Here is a 21,726-nt window from a genome sequence, read left to right on the forward strand (position 1 = left end):
TCTGTGGCTTATGATTTCGAGGTTACAAATGTGTGTTTCTCCAGCGTGATTTAAATTCTCACTTGATGGTCCACTTAATGTAAATGAAGTAAGTATACAGTGAAATGAAACCGCAATCTCAGGGTATCACTTTGCTTCACAGGCCTCAGTTAGAGAACATTTCCAGGCACACAGTTATTAAGTGTAGCTTGATTTTTTGCTTGTCAAGTGATCAAAATAATTGTTGAAAAAAACAAACTCCAAATAAAACATAACCCTCCTACAGGTTGCACTTCCTTTCACAATCATCAAATCTATCCTAGAAACGGCTTGAAATGTGCCTCCGATCGGGAGGAGAACAAGCTTTACAAGCTTTATGGTAGGTAGTGATGCCTGCTGCCATATCGGGAATGCACAGATTTTAGAGATGAGAGAAGTTGAAAGAGCCTTTAAATTAATCACTTCAAGGACAGCAAGCTTTAAGGCTGGATAAGATGTGTTCTTTGGTGACACAGAGGTTGCCAAAACCTTGAAAGCTAGCTTTCTCATCCCAGTGACAAATGGCAGTCTCATCACTCAGTGTCCTTCACCAATGAGGAGCCTCTTCTGTTAGCAAATGCCTACAATGGAGATTATATATTTTTTTAAAATAAATTTATTTATTTATTTTTGGCTGCGTTGGGTCTTCGTTGCTGTGCACGGGCTTTTCTCTAGTTGCAGCGAGACAGGGCTACTCTTCGTTGCAGTGTGCGGGCTTCTCATTGCTGTGGCTCCTCTTGTTGCGGAGCACGGGCTCTAGGTGCACAGGCTTCAGTAGTTGTGGCACGTGGGCTCAGTAGTTGTGGCTCGTGGGCTCTAGAGCGCAGGCTCAGTAGTTGTGGCGCAAGGGCTTAGTTGCTCCGTGGCACGTGGGATCTTCCTGGACCAGGGCTCGAACCCGTGTCCCCTGCATTGGCAGGCGGATTCTTAACCACTGTGCCGCCAGAGAAGTCCTGGAGATTATCTTTTTAAAGGGAAGAGCTGATGAGGCATTCAGCTTAATTTATTTGTAACCCTTAAAATTACTTCCTTGTATTCTTTTAGTTTAATTGACATATTTTTCAAATCACTGTTTCATTATGTGGTGAGATAGAAGAAGAGGAGGTAAAAAATTTTTCATGTTTTTATAGTAATCAGTTACTCTTAGCTCTCTGTTTTAATTGGCTCTCCTAACACTTTCCTATTGCTTTTTCACCCTGTACGCTTCCTTTAGATTCAACTTTCCATTAACCTTTTAAGCCCAACTCCTTATTCACTTGACTGATGTTGGGAAATAGCCATGTGGGTGGAGCAGAGGCCCAGGCTGTCTGTGACGACGGCATCTCCCGGTCCTGCCGTGTGTGTGCATCCTCAGGAGCACAGGGTGCTGGTGTCACAGGTGCTGCGTCTCTCGGGCAGTGACTCGTCAGGGTTAGGGCCCGAAGATGCTGCGAGAAGCCTTCCTTGAAACTCCAGAGAAGGTTCCTATTCATTTGTGTTATTGAGACAAAGGCGAATTTTGTGAGGCTTTCTCATCTTTGGACAAATATTCATATGAATTAATGGGTTAAATAACTAGAGTTTTCAGTCTTTCTACGCACTCTATACCAAAGGACAGCAAACTCTGGCCAAAGGACCAAAGCCTCTTGCTGCTTCTTAATAACGTGATGTTGGCGCACAGCCACACCCATTTCTTTATGTATCCACTGTGGCTGCTTTTCACGCTGCAAGGAACGGCAGGGTTGAATAGTTGTGACAGAAACATACGGCAAGAAAACCTAAAATATTGACTTTGTGGACCTCTAAGAAGTTTGCTGACCCTGCACCAGACTAAGAGAATCTATCATTTTGTTTTCCTTAGAGAAGTAATGGATACATATGGGGATGGAGGGCACTATCACAAAGTCCAAATAGTATAATAAAGTAAAAACAGAAGTCTCCCCCGCACCATTTTTTAAAATTGAAATACAGTTGATTTACAAAGTAGTGTTAGTTTCAGGTGTACAGCAAAGTAATTTGGTGCTCTGTGTGTGTGTGAGTGTGCGTGTGTGTGTGTGTGTGTGTGTGTGTGTGTGTGTATATATATATATATATATACACACACGCACATATATATTCTTTTTCAGTTTCTTTTCCATTATAGTTTATTACAAGATATTAAATATAATTCCCTGTGCTATACAGTAGGTCCTTGTTGTTTATCTATTTTATATATAGCAGTTTGTTTCTGCTAATCCCAAACTTCTAATTTATCCCTTCCCCCCACTTCCCCCTTTGGTAACCGCAAGTTTGTTTTCTATGTCTGTGAGTCTGTTTCTGTTTTATAAATAAGTTCATTTGTATCATTTTTTTTTAGAGTCCACATATAAGTGATGTCATATGATATTTGTCTCTGTCTGACTTACTTCGCTTAGTATGATCATCTCCAGGTCCATCTGTGTTGCTGCAAATGGCATTATAGCTTTAAAAAATTCACTTAAAACGTGTGTCTCTTGATTTGTCAACTTTAGGTAATATTGTGTCCTCTCGTTGAAGATGAGGCTATTAATATAGTTAATCTTCCTTTGGCTTACACTGCCCTCTCCTCTCCCCATTTTTGCTGGCTCTTTTATTACGTTTACACTGCAAATTATAATTGGCCATGATTTGTCTCCCAGTCGATGATAAAAACAGAAGAAGGAACATTTATAATATTATGAATATTAGATACTGTTTAACCATTAGCATTATTGAACCTGAAGAGAAGGAAATATAATCCTAGGATTAACACTTTGCTTCTTAAAAGAGAACCTTGTAAGCATTCAAATCCAAAGGGTCATCTTTTGTTTTCTTTTAGCCTCTTATAAGTCATGGTCTGCTGCTTCTGTTTCTTATTTTCCCTGTCATTGTCTTAGATTCCATTTTCATTTTCCTGGAGTAACTCCTCGAGTAATTTTCTTTTTCATATAGCACATGTGGGCCATAAACTTTGAGTTCTTATGTGCTCTCCAAATGTCTGCTTTTGTCCTCGAGGGTTAGCTCTGTTTGTTCATCTTGGTCATGGCATTCGTGGTCCTCAGCCTTGTGACACTGTCTGGTGGTTGGGATGGTGAGACAAAGAGCTGCTGTGGCTTCCCTCTGCCAGCGTGGGTGTGCAGATCTGTTCCTCGGAAGGGCTCCCTGCGGTAGGAGATTCTATCAATACATGAGGAGAGTCCCTGGGAGGTTCAGGAGCTGGGAACAGACTGGCCACCCAGGGATTTGACTGACCTCACTCTGAGTCTGAAGAACTTGAGTGTCTGCCATCCTGGGCAGCAGTACCCCTCCTTGTTTGGCTTTTTCTTTTTGGTGGGGGGGATTGTTGGGATTTTTGACCTGTGAGTCTTTTAATTGTGGAAAAAGCACATAACATACAATTTACCATCTTAACCATTTTTAAGTGTACAGTACAGTAGTGTTAACAATACACACATTGTTGTTCAACAGATCTCTAGAGCTTTCTTATCTTGCAAAACTGAAACTCTACCTTTTTTTTTTTTTTACCATCTTTATTGGAGTATAATTGCTTTACAATGGTGTGTTAGTTTCTGCTTTATAACAAAGTGAATCAGTTATACATATACACATGTTCCCATATCTCTTCCCTCTTGCGTCTCCCTCCCTCCCACCCTCCCCATCCCACCCCTCTAGGTGGTCACAAAGCACCGAGCTGATCTCCCTGTGCTATGCGGCTGCTTCCCACTAGCTATCTATTTTACATTTGGTAGTGTATATATGTCCATGCCACTCTCTCGCCCTGTCACATCTTACCCCTCCCCCTCCCCATATCTTCAAGTCCATTCTCTAGTAAGTCTGTGTCTTTATTCCCGTCTTGCCACTAGGTTCTTCATGACCTTTTTTTTTTTTTTTCCTTAGATTCCATATATATGTGTTAGCATACTGTATTTGTTTTTCTCTTTGACTTACTTCACTCTGTATGACAGACTCTAACTCCATCCACCTCACTACAAATACCTCCATTTCATTTTACCTTCTTTTTAAATGGCTGAATAATATTCCCCCATATGTATATACCACATTTTCTTTATCCATTCATCCACTCATGGACTAGGTTGCTTCTCCTTCTTTGCTATTGTGATTAGTGCTGCAGTGAACATGGGTATGCAAATATCTCTTCAACATCCTATTTTCTTTTCTTTCTTTCTTTTTTTTTGGAATATATACCCAGAAGTGGGATTGCTGTATCATATTGTAATTCTATTTTTAACTTCTATACTGTTTTCCGTAGCAGCTGCCTAATTACTTTGGCTAGGATTTCCAGTGAGAGAGGTCATCCTTGCCTGTTCATGATCTTAGAGGAAAAGCTTTGAGCTTTTCACCATTGAGTGTGTTGTTAGCTATGGGCTTTATTATGTTGAGGTACTTTCCTTATTTTCTTCTTGTTGATTGTATTTATCATGATAGGAAGTTGAATTTTGTCAAATGCTTTTTCTTTGATTGAGATGATCATGTTTTTTTCTTCATTCTGTTAATGTGTTATATTACATTGATTCCTTTTCATATGTTGTACCATCCTTGCATTCCAGAAATAAAAATTACTTGGCTATGGTGTATAATCCTTTCAGTGTGCTGCTGAATTCACTTTGCTAGCATTTTGTTGAGGATTTTGGCATCAATATTCATCAAGGATGAATATTTCTGTAGTTTTCTTTTCTTGTAGAAAGTTTGTCTGGTTTGGGTATTAAAGTAATGCTGACTTCAGAGAATGAAATGAATTTGGAAGTGCTCCCTTATCTTCAATTTTTTGTGGGGAGAGTTTGAGAAGGATTGGTGTTAATTTCTCTTTATATATTTGGTAGAATTCTCAAGTGAGGGCATCTGGTTCTGGGCTTTCTGCTGGGAGATTTTTTATTACTGATTAATCTTCTTACTAGTTCTGTATCTATTCAGACTTTTTATTTGTTCATGATTCAGTCTTTGTAGGTTGTATGTTTTTATGAGTTTATCCATTTTTTTCTAGGTTATCTGATTTGTTGGCATATAATTGTTCATAGTAGTCTCTTAAAATCCTTATTATTTCTGGCATCAGTTATAATGTCGACCCTTTCATTTCTGATTTTTATTATTTGAGCCTTTTTTTTCTTTGTTAGTCAAGCTAAGAGTTTGTTGATTTGTTGGTCTTCAAAAAAACCAACTCTTAGTTTCATTGATTTTTTTCTATTGCTTTTTGTTTTCTAATTCATTTATTTCTGCTCTAATCTTTTTTTTTATCAATTTATTTATTTTATTTATTTATTTTTGGCTGCGTTGGGTCTTCATTGCTGCATGCAGGCTTTCTCTAGTTGCGGCGAGTGGGGGCTGCTCTTCGTTGTGGTGTGCGGGCTTCTCATTGCAGTGGCTTCTCTTGTTGCAGGGCACGGGCTCTAGGCACATAGGCTTCAGTAGTTGTGGCACACGGCTCAGAAATTGTGGCTTGCAGACTCTGGAGTGTGGGCTCAGTAGTTGTGGCACACAGGCTTAGTTGCTCTGCAGCATGTGGGATCTTCCCAGACCAGGGATGTCTCCTGCATTGACAGGTGGATTCTTAACCACTGCACCACCAGGGAAGTCCCTGTACTCTTTATTATTTCCTTCCTTCTGATAACTTTGGGTTTAGTTTGTTCTTCTTTTTCTAGTTCCTTGAGATATAAAGTGGGTTGCTGATTTGAGATATTTCTTCTTTTTTAATGAAGGCGTTTAAGACAATAACTTTCCCTCTTAGTTCTGCTTTTGCTGAATCCCATAAGTGTCGGTATATTGTGTTTTCATTTTCATTTATGTCAAAATATTTTCTAATTTCCCTTTTGATTTCTTCTTTGGCCCATTGGTTGTTGAAGAGTTTGTTGTTTAATTTTCACTTATTTAATTTTTCAGTTTTCGTTTTGCTGTTGATTTCTAGTCTCATTCCATTGTTGTCTAAGAAGATAATTGATATGATTGCAATGTTCTTAAATTTGTTAAGATGTGTTTTGTAGCCTAATAGGTGATCTATCCCAGAGAATATTTCATGTGTGCTTTAGAAGAATGTGTATTCTGCTCTTGTTGAATGGAGAATTCTGTCCATGTCTGTTAGATACAGTTGATCTGTAGTGTTCTTCACGTCCTCTATTTCCTTATTGATCTTCTGTCTGGATGCTCTATCTGTTATTGAGAGTGGGGTACTTAAATCTCCTACTATTATTGCATTATTGTCTACTTTTTCCTTCAATCCTGCCAATTTTTGCTTCATATATGTGGGTACTCCAGTGTTAACAATATATAATTATTGGTGGTGAATTGACCCTTTATCATTGTATAATGCTCTTCTTGTCTCTTATCTCAGTCTTTTAAAGTCTATTTTGTCTGATACAAGATCGCCACTTCTGCTTTCTTTCTTTTTATTTTTTATTTTTTGGTTACCATTTGCATGTAATATCTTCTTCTGTCCTTTCACTTTTATCTTACATCTAAGATATCTTACATCTTACATCTTTAGATGTTCTTACATCTAAAGTGAGTCTCTTATAGATAGCATTTAGTTGGATCTTGTTTTTTTAATCCACTCAGCCTCTCATGTCTTTTGATCAGGGAATATAATCTGTTTACATTTAAAGTAATTACTGATAGTAACAAAATTATTGTTGCAATTTTATTCATTTTTTCTGTATGTCTTATAGTTATTTTGTCCTTTGCCTCTCTTGATGTACTCCTTTGTGTTATGTTGATTTTTTTTCATAGTGACTTGTTTTTGATTTCTTTCTCATTTTTCTTTTATGTATTTTCTATAGGTATTTCTTTGTGGTTACCATGGAGAATACATAAAACATCTTATAGTATAGTAATCTATTTTAAAATAATAGAAACTTCAGTCACGTACAAAATGTCTACTCTTTTACATCTCCCCTCCAATTTGTTATTGATGTCACAAATTACACAATTTTATATAGTTATTTTTATGAATTTCTCCTTTAAATTCTACACCAGAATGAAAAGTGATATACATACCACCATTACTGTATACTGTGTTTGTCTATTTATTTACCTTCACCAGAAAGCTTTATATTTTTATATGCTTTTGTGTTATTGTCCAGCATTCTTTCCTTTCAGCTTAATGGACTCCCTTTAGTATTTCTTGTAAGGCACATGTGGTGGTGATGAATTCCCTTAGCTTTTGTCTGGAAAGGTCTTTATTTCTCTTTCATTTTTGAAGGACAGTTTTGCTGGATATAGTATTCTTGGTCGGCAGGTTTTTTCTTTTAGCCCTTTGAATGTATCATCTTACTCCTATATTGGCCTATATTTTTTTCTGCTAAGAACTCCTCTGATAATCTTATGGTAGCTCCCTTGTACATGATATGACACAAGTCTTGCTACTTTCAAGATTCTCTCTTTGTCCTTTGATGGTTTGATTACAGTGTACCTCAGCATGGGGTTCTTTGGGTTCATCTGAGTTGGAGTCTTTTGAGTTTCTTGAATTTGGATGTCCATTTCATTCCTCACATTTGGGAAGTTTTTGACCATTATTTCTTCAGATAAGCTCTCTCCCTCTTTCTCTCTCTTCTCTTTCTGAGATTCCCATAATGCATATATTGGTAATACTTGCTGATGTCGGTAAGTATCTTGAGCTTTCTTCATCTTTCTTGATTCGTTTTTCTTTTTGCTCTTCTGACTCAATAATTTCAGGTGACCTGTCTTAGAGTTCATGGATTCTTTCTTTTGCTTGAACAAGCTTGATGTTGAACCCATATAGTGAACTTCTCAATTCAGTTATTGCATTCTTCAGTTCCAGAATTTGTTTAGTTCTTTTTTTTTAATTTTTTTTTATAGTTTCTATCTTTTTGTTGGTATTTTCATTTTGTTCACACATCATTTTTCTGATTTCAGTTACTTGTCTGTGTTCTCTTATATTCACTGAGCTTCTTTAAGATGATTGTTTTGCATTCTTTGTCATGTACTTCATAGATTTCTGTTTCTTTAGGATCTTTTTTTGAGATTTATTATTTTTCTTTATTGTGTCATATTTCTGTTTGTTTGTGTTCCTTGTTATTTTTTGCTGAGATTTGGGCATTTGAAAAAACAGCCATCTCTCCCAGTCTTCACAAACTAGCTTCATACAGGCAAAGACCTCCATCAGTCAGCCCAGCTAGAGATTCTGGGAATGTCTCAAACGTTCTGGAGATGTATCTTTTCTGGGCTTGTGCATGTATTTTCCCAATTAGGGAAGTCTACTGGTTTCTTTTTTAGGCGCTTGTAATCTCTTCCTCTCTCTGGTCTCTGTCTTCAGTACTGCAGGTTCTCTGGTATTTCAGCAATCTCTCCTTTGTTTTTATTGGCCCCCCCAGGCATCCAAAGTATGCAGGATCCTCTCCAGTGCCCTGAGTCTAATGAGACAGAAACCAGTTCCTAGGGAAGTCCCTTGAAAAGATGGAACGTACATTGAATGTACGTTACACTTCTCTATCCACACGTTGGGTGTTTTCTCCCAATTGTGCTGAGCTGTGCCAGCTTGGAGGAAAGGTTATCATAGGTGAAATCCAACAGCTTTTCTTACTCACTTACTCATTCTAAAGCAGCTGTTTTTAGCTTTGTGCTTCCCTAGAGTACTGTAGCTTCTTAGCTGTTTTCTGAAGTTCTCACAAAGGCTTTTTGGACTGTATGTTGTTCTTAAGTCAGTGTCTCTGAGGGGGAACAAGGTTTGGGACTTCCTATCCTGTCATACAGCTGACATCACTCTGGTCTCCAAGTCTTTTAATAAGAGTCTGGTATGACCTTAGGCTCAGCTTCTCTCTTGGGCCTGGCAACCCCACACAAGGTGCTCTCCCAAAATATCACATGCTTTCTTTAAAGGGCAGGTTTTTGGCTTTAGTGCAAGAGTAGAACTTGCAGTCAGTCTGTTATAAGGTGGCATGAGAAAGGGCTTCCTATGGCCCCAGCTCTTCTGAAGGTGGTTCTTCAATGCATTCACTTTGGTGCTGACTCCCTGCCCCAATCCTTTTCTTTTGTGGGGTTGAATCTGACATTGGCCTTCTTCTGAGGCTCCTTTGGGAGGACCTGCCTTTGTCTCAGGAGACTTGAGCAGCACTTTCCACTCCATAAGTTCTATATTCAGAAGTTCTGGCAAATTCTCTTATTTTCCAGTCTTGTTCTTTTTAGACTATATTTCTGTCATTTCAGGGGACCCTGGGGAGGTAGAAGAAGTACATGAGCATACTTGATCTACCATCTTAAAATGAAAATCCCTGATTTTTTTTTTTCCTTAAGAGCCTAATTCCATAATTTTTTTCAATCTCAGCTTCATTGATCATTTCTTACTAATTGGTACTTCACACTTAGTTTGTCTGATAATCAGCAGAGGATGCTTTTTTGAAGGACTCTTCTTTTATTCAGTGAGCTCTGAATGGAAAGAGGTAATGTGGCAGACCTACCACTGTAGAAATCAAATTAACTTTTCAGAATTCCAAGAATTCAGCTCTAATTTGCATTTTCTGTTTCAGAAGAGACAGGGTTGGGGACACACTGCTACAAACACAGCTGCTACTGTTGATCATATCATGAATTTTCTAGTTTTTTAAAATAAAATGGTTCCTCTCACTCTCTGTGCACCTGGCACGAGACTCCCAAGAGTCTGACAGCCCTGCAGTGACCACAGATGAGCGACACAGTGATGGTGGAGTGGGCAGTACTTTACCGCTGGCACAGAAAACGTGTAGCTTCTGAGTGCCAGTTTTCTCTGGTCCCGTTCTTTTTCCCTTTCCCAGCCAAGGCACCCTATAATCATTACCTGAACTATATTGTCATGGGTAGCCAACTTCTTTGTATTTATTAGTTTAAAAATTCTGCCCATCTCCCCACCCCACCCCTCACTGTTTCTCTTCTCCTTTACTTTGTTTAGGATAAATTTTGTGAGTTTCACTTTAAAGGAAGTTTGTTGGTGAAGAATCACAATCATGGCCCATTAAATGTCTTCTCTTTTCATAAAGAGGCTATGAAAAGCCAACCCAGCTATTCATTTTGAGTGTGTTTTTCTTCAAATCTGAGCAGATTTGTATTTTATCTTAGACTTTCTTTTATTTATGAAAACAAGTAAAAATAGCTAAAATTCTTTTCACAATTTTTTTCCTCTGTTCAGTTAGCATAAAGTAGTTCCCAACCTTGAAACAGATTTTCTGTATGAAAAATATGAGATTTTAAAAATTAATCTTTTGAAGCACAGTGCTATAAATGTTATTTAGGTTTCTAGGCTAGACTACAAAAGCTTACTTAATCCATCATGATGCTCAACTTGAATTCTGGATCCTGGGTACAAGAACCCACTAAGAAGAAAGAGGGGGGTAATGTATCCTTTCCTGATCATTCAGACAATGTCGGTTCCTCTCTGCTTCTCTTTACGTCTCTTCCTTGAAGCTGATACCCTGTGTTGCAGCAGCTGTGATGCCTTCGCCACCCCACTCCCAAGGTCTCTAGGTTATTGGGGTGGGGGAGTACAGAGAGAGAGTGTTTGCTAACGCCAGCTAATTAACTTAATTAACAGGTATCTGTGAATGGTGATGCTTCTTAACCGTCCCAGAATATTTTCCCTTTTTAAAGATGGTGTGTGTTATGCCACATAAACCTAAAATTGGTGAAACTTCTGAGAGTGTAGCAAAGTGGGGGGAAAAAATCAGTGTAACAGAAGGTTTTGATAGGTGAGGTGGGAGAAGGCCACCACTGAAGCCGTCTGGCCCTGCATCATTGTGCTCAGTGCATTTGCAGAGTGTGTGATTGCTTTTGCCAGCTTCTTGGACTCCCGATTAAAAGCCAGACTCTCTGAGCTGCAGGTTGTCTGGTCTGGGTCTGTTTACTGGGCATGTGGGCAGTGGTGACCAGGTGGGTTAGGAGCCTGGCAGGGCACGTGTAGTTCGTTTTTTAAATGAGTGGAATCCCTGCGTTCTTTTTCACATAAGTGTTTTTTACCCCGTACAAAAGTAATGCATGTCTGTTAAAGACTAAAGATAAAGAGGTTGCCCAAAGTGCCACCATCCAAACAAAATTTCATTGTGAAGATGTTGATATTTCTTCCAATCTAGTTAATAAAGTTGGCATTTTTATTTTGTTCTCTGAGACACTTTTTTTTTTCTGCTGAAGATTATGATTATCTGTTTTGAGGAAAGGATATTTAATGATGATTTGTGATTAGCTCTGCAAAAGAAAAGTGAGAACGCAAGGTGTAATTCTCACCTGTCCTTCCTCATTTTAAGTGTTGAATTGCATATTCTAAGCAATGAATGTGTTTTAAAATTCTTAAGTCTCAAATTAGTGCCTTTAAATGCTTCTGTCCCTCATGGTCAGCTCTCTCTCCTCGATAGGGACCACATCAGACCCCCTGTTTATGGCTAAGCCCCTGCCTGGCACGGCAGCCTGGCTCTGTGCCTTGGAACTTCTTCCAGGAGCTTCACCTTTGGCCATTCTCTTGGTTCCATCCCCAAAGCATCTCAACATGTTTAGAACTTACACCTTTAAAGAACAAACACCTGGCCAGCACAGGTCTCTGTCCAGGTGCCGCCTCGCCCCTCACCCCTCGTTTGCAGGAACGCTGTGGTCGGCACCTCCCTCCTCCAGCCTTGCCTGCCGGTCTCTTCCCAGCCCACTGAGTCCTGCTTCTGCGACCACTCAGCCGAAGCCACTCCCACCAGGGTCACCAGAGGCCTCCTGGTGGATAAACCTATATGTTCCTCCTCAGGCTTCATGTACTTGACCCTCCGACACCCTCCTTGACTGGCTTCTTTCTCTCCCCTTGGCTTCTGAAACTCCAGAACCTCCTAGATTTCTGCCGATTGCCGCCTGCTGCTTATCAGGCTTCTTGCTGGCCCCTCCCCTTTGCTCGACACGCATGTTTCGGCTCCCCCACTTCCATCCTCTGCCATCGTCTTGCCATCTCATCTTTCCTCTCTCTCACCACACAGCCTTGCAAATCTCGTCCACTCCCATGGCTTTATCTGCCACTCACACACATACAGCAGTGACCCAAATCTCTGCCTCCTTGACTCCTCTACCGTACTACGTGCTGGACGTGTCCACTTAGACACTCCATAGACATCTGAAAATCCACAGCCCGCGCAGACCCCTTCTCCCCTCTGGCCTGCCCCCCGTCCTGTGCTTATCAGTTCAGTGCGTGAGTCACGGCGGTCTGGCGAGTCTGCTGCTAACGAGCCCTCCGGTCACTCCTGGAGCTTCGGCCCCACGGCTCTAACGCACACCCAGGTCACCCTGCTCACTGGCCTGCACTTCCACACTCGTCCACGCCCCTTGCCACAGACAGAGAAATCTGATTGAATCATTCCTGTGTTCATGCCTTCAGCGCCCCCTCACTCTGCTGCCTGTGTCCCCGGGCTCCTGGTTGCCTCTGCAGCCCCTCTCTTTTCAGCCCGCATCCCTTTGTCCGTTTGCCCTCTCTGTGGAAGCCCTTCGGCCCCCTCTCCTTGCCTGGCTAACTCCTTCTCATCCATCATGTCTCTGTTCAAACTTACTTCTTCAGGAAGCCCTCTCTGACCTGCTGGTCCAAGTGCTCGTGGTCTCACGTGTGTACCCTGCCAGTACCACTCCCGCGTGGCGTTGTGATGGCCTGTCCTTACTCATCTCCCCACCTAGACTGTGCGCCAGGACATCAGCCCTTTCGCTGCAGTGGCCAGCGCAGCAGTCATGAATGGAGCGATGGACACAGGGCTACTGCCCTGCTGGCTTCTGGTGGTGTGGGAACCAGTGAAGAGTGCCGGCTGTGCGGCTTGCGGGGCTCTTCAAGGAGCGTGACCCTGGGGTTGTTACGTGGACGTGAAAAGCTTGAAATAAGCAGGTCTACTAGGAACTTTTTTGCAAATGTAGTTCCAAAGAAAATGATTTCTCTACATATGGGCTTTTAAAAGCATTTATTATAGAATATTTTGGGGGAAGTAAACCATAGAGAACCACTCATAAAAGCTTGTTGCTGCATAAGTGTTTTAACCATGTTAAAATGACTTCCTGTTTTAAGTAATATTGTCTAATAAATACCAACTTTTTTTCAATTCAAGAGAGCTTTATGAACATTTCATATGGAAACCGAGGTCTGTGGCAACCTTGCCCAGTCACCCAGTAGCCAATCCTGGTTCCCAAAGAAGAGTTGACACATCTTACAGGTTCCCTGTAAGGGAAGTCCTTGACAGGGTCTTCTTTCTCAATAATTCCTCCTGAGACTCCAGAGAAGAGAAAACGGGGACAGACTTGCTAGGAGAGATGGGATAGGGCCAGTGACCGGGTCATGGTGGAGCTCTGGCAACTTGAGGACACGCAGTTTCTGAAACATACAGATTTCTTTCCATTCACTAATTTGTTTATTTCTTGTCTAACAATTCTACTGAAGAGGTTAAGTCTTATATAAAGTTATATCTCAGTGCTCCAGTGGAATGAAGTAATGACACAGTATAGCTCTTTCTAAATTATTCATTTGTTCTTTGTTGATTATCTCCAGGTTCCTGTTAATTCACTTCACTTAGTTCAGAATTATAACACATGATGTCATCTGTTTTATCTTCTTGTTTTCACACTATAGACACCTAATCAGTATCTTCCAGTTTCTTCTTTGGTCCTGGTAGTCACATTTCAGTGAAGACTGCCCTTCCCTGGTCCACTCCAGGTCTCCTGCTAATACCAGGCAGTGCCTGGCCTGCCCTGGGGTTCTGCCGGTTTTCAAGTTTCTGTATTGAATTATTGCTTGTTCTGGCACGATGTTGATTTCCTTCATTATTTCATGCTTCTCCCAGGAGATAGCCACATGTTATTTATCCTTCATCCCCCTTTTGAAAATATCACAGTAAGGAATTCACTTATTTTTTTTCAGCTATCTTCCTTTTCTGTCGGTAATTCAATGCGACATTTCTTACAGGCTGCTCCATCTCCTTCACTGATTTTCTTAATGCCTTTTAATTATTTCCTACCTTTAAAATTTATTATCCAGCCTTTAATATTTAGTGATTCATGCTGTCATCAAAGAGGCAACTTTAAGGATCATTCAGCTTTCTGTGGGTCTTGATCCTGGGTCACAAGATGAAGGCAGAATTAGAGAAACATCGAGTCGAGGCTGTGCATCTGAAGAGCTGGCTTACCAGGGGAAGCAGTCCTATTGGCTTATTTCTGCAGAGAAAGAAGCATAATTATAAACCTCATATTATTACGTTAGAAAACCTCTGTATGGTGTTGGTGTAGAAGGGAAATAAAATAGCCAGGTTCTAAGTTACCCATGTTATAAAGGATACGTTTTACATAATATAAAGGATACACTCTACATTTCTGTATACATTGCTGCCTCACAATATGTGGAGTCCGCAGCTTAAGGTAGCACATTACAGCTGATCAACTCATCAATATTTATTGATTGTCATTTCATGAAAGAAACTGCACCAGACACTACTGGGGATGCAGAGGATACAAGGCACCAAAAGGCACATGCACGTTCCACGTAACTCAGCCTGAAGTACAGCACAGGCAGGATGTTGTTACACAAAGAGCAACGTTTGGCTCTGCACACATTGCACACTAAATACGTTGGGGATTAAGACGTGTAAAAAAAAAGCATTTGGTGGAAGACTTCTCAGAATAAACTTTATTTTTCACTGAGAGCAGCATATGGTATCATTTTAAGGGAATAGCTGGTTTTAAAAGAATAAAGCAAAGTAAGTCAATAATTATTGAATGGGCCACAGTGGGATGCATTAAATATAACTCATGGACCTGGTTGATCTGTGATACATCACAGGCCAGTAATTAGAAGTGACCCAAGATTAACGAGAAGGATCACAGTGTTGAGGTGCTAATTTGTCTCCTTGCCCACATGGTCTAATGTGTCCCTGCAACGTGTGCTCTTTCTTGTTTTCAGCACGCACTCCTGGCTTTGAAGTTCATCCTTGCATTTGCCATACCTGATAAGCCACGGCATATCCAGATGAAACTGGCCAGATTGGAATTTGAATCTTTGGAGGCACTCAAGCAGCAGGTAAGGGCAACTGTCCTGAAAATAAAAATGTATTTCTTTAGCAAATGCCAGGAAACATAAGTCAGAGAGCTCACTCTCAGCTTTTACTTCAGCCTTGAAGTTACCAGTTTAAATAAGTATAGAAGATTCCAGTTTTTAATTTTTATTTATTTATTTTATCTTTGGCTGCGTTGGGTCTTCGTTGCTGCGCGCAGGCTTTCTCTAATTGCGGCGAGTGGGGCCTACTCTTCGTTGTGGTGCGCAGGCTTCTCATTGCGGTGGCTTCTCTTGTTGTGGAGCACGGGTTCTAGGCGCGCATGCTTCAGTAGTTGTGGCATGTGGGCTCAGTAGTTGTGGCTCATGGGCTCTAGAGCGCAGGCTCAGTAGTTGTGGCTCACAGGCTTAGTTGCTCTGCAGCATGTGGGATCTTCCCAGACCAGGGCTTGGACCTGTGTCCCCTGCATTGGCAGGCGGATTCTTAACCACTGTGCCACCAGGGAAGTCCCTCAGTTTTGTTTTTTTTTTTTTAATTTTTATTTCATATTGGAGTATAGTTGATTTACAATGTTGTTTGTTTCAGGTGTACAGCAACCTGATTCAGTTACACATACCCATATATCCATTCTTTTTCAGATTCTTTTCCCATTTAGGTTATTACAGAATATTGAGCAGAGTTCTCTGTGCTATACAGTAGGTCCTTGTTGGTTATGTATTTTAAATATAGTAGTATGTATACGTCAATCCCCAAACTCCCAATTTATCCCTACCCCCCTTCCCCTTTGGTAACCATAAATTTGTTTTCTAAGTCTGTGAGTCTGTTTCTGTTTTGTAAATAAGTTCATTTGTATCATTTTTATTTTTAGATTCTGCATATAAGTGAGATCATATATTTGTCTTTCTCTGACTTACTTGACTTAGTATGATAATCTCCAGGTCCATGCATGTTGCTGCAAATGGCATTATTTAATTCTTTTAATTGCTGAGTGATATTCCATTGTATATATGGACCACATCTTCTTTATCCATTCGTCTTTCAATGGACATTTTGGTTGTTTCCATGTTTTGGCTATTGTAAATAGTGCTGCTATGAACACAGGGGTGCGTGTATCTTTTTTTTTTTTTTAATTAATTAATTAATTAATTAATTTTTGGCTGCATTGGGTCTTTGTTGCTGTGCACGGGCTTCCTCTAGTTGCAGCGAGCGGGTGCTACTCTTCGTTGTGGTGCACAGGCTTTTCATTGCAGTGGCTTCTCTTGTTTCGGAGTACGGGCTCTAGGCACGCGGGCTCAGTAGTTGTGGCTCGCGGGCTCTAGAGCACAGGCTCAGTAGTGTGGCACACAGGCTTAGTTGCTCTGCAGCATGTGGGATCTTCCCGGACCAGGGCTTGAACCCGTGTCCCCTGCATTGGCAGGCAGATTCTTAACCATTGCGCCACCAGGGAAGCCCCTGTTTATAGGCTTTTTGCTGATGGCCATTCTGACCGGTATGAAGTGATATCTCGTTGTAGTTTTGATTTGCATTTCTCTAGTAATTAGTGATGTTGAGCATCTTTTCATGTGTCTCTTGGCCATCTGTATGTCTTCTTTGGAGAAATGTCTATTTAGGTCTTTTGCCCATTTTTTGATTGGGTTGTTTGTCTTTTTAGAGAAGATTCCAGTTTAGGATGGCATAACAAAACCAAATTCTTAATAATATGAGCAACAAATAGGTTTAAAGTACTAAACTAAGCAAAACAAAAATATTCAAGCAATGTTAAATGAAGACTAGGGCTGGCATTCAGCAAAAGAACCAGACAGAGATTTCCAAGACTCTCCCTGGGGCAGCTCCACAGTTTCCAAGTCTACCTTCTACAGAAACATTAGGGGAGGAGAAGTGAGGAATTGGAATCCTGAATAATATCTCACAGAGCACGAGAGAGAACAGGAAAGTGTGGGCAGAAGCAGCAAAAAATGCCGTGGAGGTAGAATCCTCTTCCTGATGATTTCCACATTCTACCAAAGGATCCCCCCCACCCCTGCCCCAAAAAGAAAGAGAGAATTTTAAAAGCCATGCTGGAGTTCACCATTTTGGTGATTTTCTACCTGTAACAGAATGAGAGTCGGGAGACAAAAGATCCCTAGATGGCTAGAGCTGGTCATCTGCAGTGATACATAGGAATTTAACGAATGAGAAGATCAATAAGGCAGAGTCATCTGAGGGGACAAGCTCTGGGTCCAGGACCTCTCTGACCCACGCAGTCCTGTATGCTTCCAAACCACCTTTTACAGGAATATTTCCTTTTATATTTGGGGAATTGGGAGAAAAAATACCTTGAGGAGGACCCACCCAAGCCAACCTTCTGACAGAAGCCAGGGCTCCAAGGGTGGTGCTCCAGATAGGGGAACCCCACATTGGGGCGGAACCTGACCCTGATTAGGTGGGGTGAGCCCAGCAGACTAAGAGTTGTGATCAGAGTACAGAGAAGAGGGAGAGCCCCGGGTCCACCGCGTTTGCTGGGCTGATGTGTGTCACAGTGGGTGAGAAGACTGAATTAGCTGCGTTTGCTAGCTGTAGGGCAAGTTCACTTCGGGCCTGTGGGCTCACCAGTGTGTTTGTCTCTTACATGGAAACGCAGCATCATGCTCAGTAGTGAAACACCAGCAGCATTCACAACAGTGTCAGGAGACCCATTATCACTACTGACGTTTAGCATTGTTCTGGAGGCGTAATCACTGTAGTCATACAAGAGGAAGAGATAAGTTCAAGGAACCGGGAAGAGGCAAAGTTACCATTACTTGAAGATTATAAGATTATGTGTCTAAAAATCACAAGATAAATTCTTATAACAATAGGAAAATTTGAAAAGAAGCAGGTTGTAAAGTTTGTCTAAAATCATTTGTTTCCTTTCAAAACAATAGTAACCAGTTTGAGAATATTATTGAGAGAAAAGTCCCATTTACAGAAGAAACCAAAATAAAATCTGTAGGTGGTAATTTATGAAAACTATGTGGATAATCAATGTGAAGAATGTTTTTTAAACTCTACTGGGATCAAAAGATTCAGTCTTGTGAAAATGTAATGCCAAGTCAAATATATAGAAATAAACATTTGAGAATAGCAAGGAAACCTCTTAAAAAGAAGAAAAATGAGGCCTCTAGCTCTGCCATGTTAAAGTGTATTTTGAATAATTCAATCGTCATGGTAATTAAATCCATTTTGAATGAGGGGAGAAATGGACAGGTCAGTGGAATAGATCAGAGATTCCATAAATGGACCCAAATAAAAATGGGACTTTATGGTAAAAGTGACGTTTCATGTCAGTGGGAAAAAAAGAAAGATTGTTACATGGTTTGATGATGACAAACAGTTGTTTGGGAAAATTATTACACTTTATTCTACCTCATTTCTTATGTACCTCTGTCCCCTCCACCCAACAAAGTTCAGATGGTTGAGAAATTTAAACGTAAAAAACTTAAACCATAAAAGGTCTATTAAAAAGCATGAGTACTTCTTCCAGTGGGAAATGCCTTTCTAATCAGGACACAGATCCCCAAATTTATAAAGGAAAATATTGATACAGTAAGATACTGTAAATTTTAAAGAAAATTTAAAACTTCTGTACCACAGAAAAAAAAGAAAATTGAAAAGATAAATTGGACGAACTGGGGAAATAACGTGCTCAGCTCTCACTTGGAGGAGAGGGCAGAGAGGTAGGATGGACGGGGAGGTTCCAAACAGTCTAACGTTCCTTAGACTCTGCGAGGAACACAGACCGTTATGAGGGCCTCAGTGCTGAGATTCTCAGCTTAGATGAGTCTTCTTTCCTGAACATAACCGCCTGAGCACGCCCGGGCGTCCTGCTGGTCCCTCCTGGCTGTCCGTGGCCACACCTCCTCGCCTCTCACACGCATCCTTCTTCCACATTGCAGAAGGAAGCCACACCTCTCACCGTTTGGAACCCTACCACATGCCTTGTCCCCAGAGTTACCCCACCCCAACCAAGTAACAGAACCTTTCAAAACGGAGGTGTCGGGCTAAGCTGCATTCGATAAAGGCACCCCAATCTCCTGCCCTCCATCCTCTTAAGAAATGCATTTCCAAAATATAGCTAGAAATTTATGTTCAATGTTTATCAAAATGTGTACTCTGTTTATATGATTTTTATCATTTATGCATGCACCAGTAATAATTGTAATGATCAGTTAGTCCAGAAGAAAATTTAAAATACTTATCGTGAGACTTCTGGTCATAGGGAATTTTAAAGGCTTCTTAAGTTTCAATTTATTGCAGCAAAGTATTAGAAAGAGATTGATGAAGACTTTCAAGCAAAAAAAAAAATTTATTAAGTTAAGATTCTTTGGGAGAAGTGGAAAGAAAATAGTACTTCAAAGAAGAAAAAGAAGGAAAAACAAAATGTTTACTATTCATTAAGAGCATATTGATGTATCTTTTGAATGGGTGATGGTGGATATCACGTCACTATAATGTTTAGCATTTCTTGGATATCTTTAAAAGAGTGACCTCATAGTTTATTTTTAAGTGTCAGTATTTACAGTATGCTAGAAAATATATTTTTGCAACTATTTTACTTTATGATGAAAATTTTAGATGTCAACTTAAAATTGTGTGGGAGGGCATTTGGCATCCAAAAGTTTTAAGGGTTATGTCAGCAAAAACTATTTTTTTAATTGAACAACATTGTCTCTGGAAGAGTTTTGGTAGATCACGTTTCTCCACTGATTACATTTCTAGTGAGGTTTTATAGATTGGGGCAGGCTGGCCATGTACACACCTTCACTCCAGGTCAAGGCAAGATCTTGCTTCATGTTAGGAAAGCTTTCCTCTCCTCTCACTCAGGATTTCACCCTGCCATGTATTTGTCTAAATAGCAAAGGGTCTTTCTCGATGTTGGATATGACTAACATGTCTCTTGTTACTAAACACATTTACCTGAAAGTCCTACTTTAGAGCTGTCATGTTTGCTTTGGAGGGACTGGTGGATAATAGCGTTTACTATGGATGTGACTAAATGACCTCCCAAGTCATCTCAGCTCCTGGATTCCTGTGTCTTCAGCTACGCCCCACCTGACAGTAAAGCAGAGTCCAAAGTCGACGACAAGTTTTGTTTATGCTCAGTTTCACTGGGAAATGAAACATTAACCAAAATTCTATCTTATATTATTTAAAAAGAAAAAAAAATCTAAGTGGTTTTAAGTCTGCTTGGGGTGTTTTCTCCTGAGGACATAGATGTGATTCTCTGATTAACATCCCCTTCTAAGAAAACGTGATGTTGGTGCCGATTTTGCTGTTAAGGTTCTGGTGGGACAGAGATGTCCAATAGCTGTCCACTCAGTATATTTATCAAATGCCTCCATAGAAGGGTGTTCCTGGCTTGCGCTAACAGGTGACTTAAATTTGTGCACATGTAGCTCCAGTGTCTCGGACCCATCAAGTAGGCAGGAGGCCATGATGAGTACTTGTGGTTTCTTAGGGCCTTGACTGCAAACCCAGGAAAAGCTTTCCTCCCCCCACCTACCGCCACTGCTTGTTTTTTTTAAAATTACAATCTGAGAATAAAAGGTCCAGAGTAAAACCTGGGCAGAAGGTCTTCTTTTGCTCGCTCTCTCTCTCCTGCTGGCCCAGGGCTTTGCTGCACGGTTGACACTGCTGCCTGGGCCGCCCAAGTTCATGCTGCTGCCAGTCGGAGACAAAGATTTTCATCACATTTCCTCTTCAGTCTCACTGTGCAGAGGTCCTGAAAAGTCTGAAAGGTCCTAGGTATGGAAGGTCATCCGCTTTGTGCTTTCCAAAAACTCAAATTCACTGGCGTGTCTTCAGTTTACTTGCTCAACTAGTGTCATTTCTAGACATATAGAATTTTTTCTTTTCTTTTTCTTTTTTTTTTCTTTTAAACTCTGACATTTAACTATCTGCTTTGTAAACAAGTGGAGCCTCACCTCACTGGGCTATTCCCATGGACCAGAGGCAGAGAGAGCTTCTGCCATGTCTTCTGGTCAGTTGGTGAACTGTAATAAAAAATGGAGTTACGGAAAACATATTTAAGAATAAACCTCATTAATGCCTAGCCTGTCCCCAGACTCTTTCACTGTTAAGTGACCAGAAATTGACAACAAGCTTGTCAATAGAAATGACTACTCATGAATAATTACTGTATTATGTTTAATTTATATTTGAATTGCTACCTTTCAACCCAGTTCCCATTTTATGGACAAAATGTGATTGGGAAATGTAAATCATTGGACAGTTCTTAAATCAGGCTGTGCATCTTGAAAGTAGAACTTGTAAAAAAATGCATGAGGCTGGGCCGCACACCATGAAGCCTGATCCCCTAAAGCTAAGGTGGAGCCCAGATACCTACATTTTAAAAACCCCTCCTATTGCTCCACACCCCTTCCCTCAACCCCTACCTCCCAGCAGAGATAGATCCCAAGCACGGTCAGGTGAGCAAGTTCTGGGCCGAGTCCTGCCACAGGGAATGAGTTGGGTAGTGTCTTTGCACCTCAGTGTTTTGTTTTATAGAATTAAGGTCTGTGGGAAGGGCCAGAAATGTACATGTTTTACCCAGCACCCAAGTGATTCCAATGCAGGAGCCGTGGAGCCCACCTGGGGAAGTGCTCTGTGGTCTCGGCTATTCCTCCAGCTCACGGCGGGGAGGGGGCCGTGGTGAGTGTGGGAACGAACATGGAGAGGAAGGGTACCCAGGGCAGTTATTTTTTCAGTGTCAGATGGGAAACTGTGGCATTTCTAA

At 40.8% G+C, this 21,726-nt stretch overlaps 1 protein-coding gene across 3 annotated transcripts in view; it reads left to right on the plus strand.

Moving 5' to 3' along the window:
- ANO10 (anoctamin 10) overlaps positions 1 to 21,726 on the plus strand; it is a 241,968-nt gene that overhangs the window by 168,937 nt on the left and 51,305 nt on the right. For all 3 annotated transcript variants that reach the window (XM_082412869.1, XM_082412870.1, XM_082412871.1), the window contains exon 12: positions 14,882 to 14,998. In XM_082412869.1, coding sequence (XP_082268995.1) covers positions 14,882 to 14,998 — 117 coding nt within the window. The remainder of the gene's footprint in view (positions 1 to 14,881; positions 14,999 to 21,726) is intronic.

This window comes from Balaenoptera physalus, assembly GCF_965194825.1.
Source record: "Balaenoptera physalus genome assembly, chromosome: 11".
Taxonomy (NCBI): domain Eukaryota; kingdom Metazoa; phylum Chordata; class Mammalia; order Artiodactyla; family Balaenopteridae; genus Balaenoptera; species Balaenoptera physalus.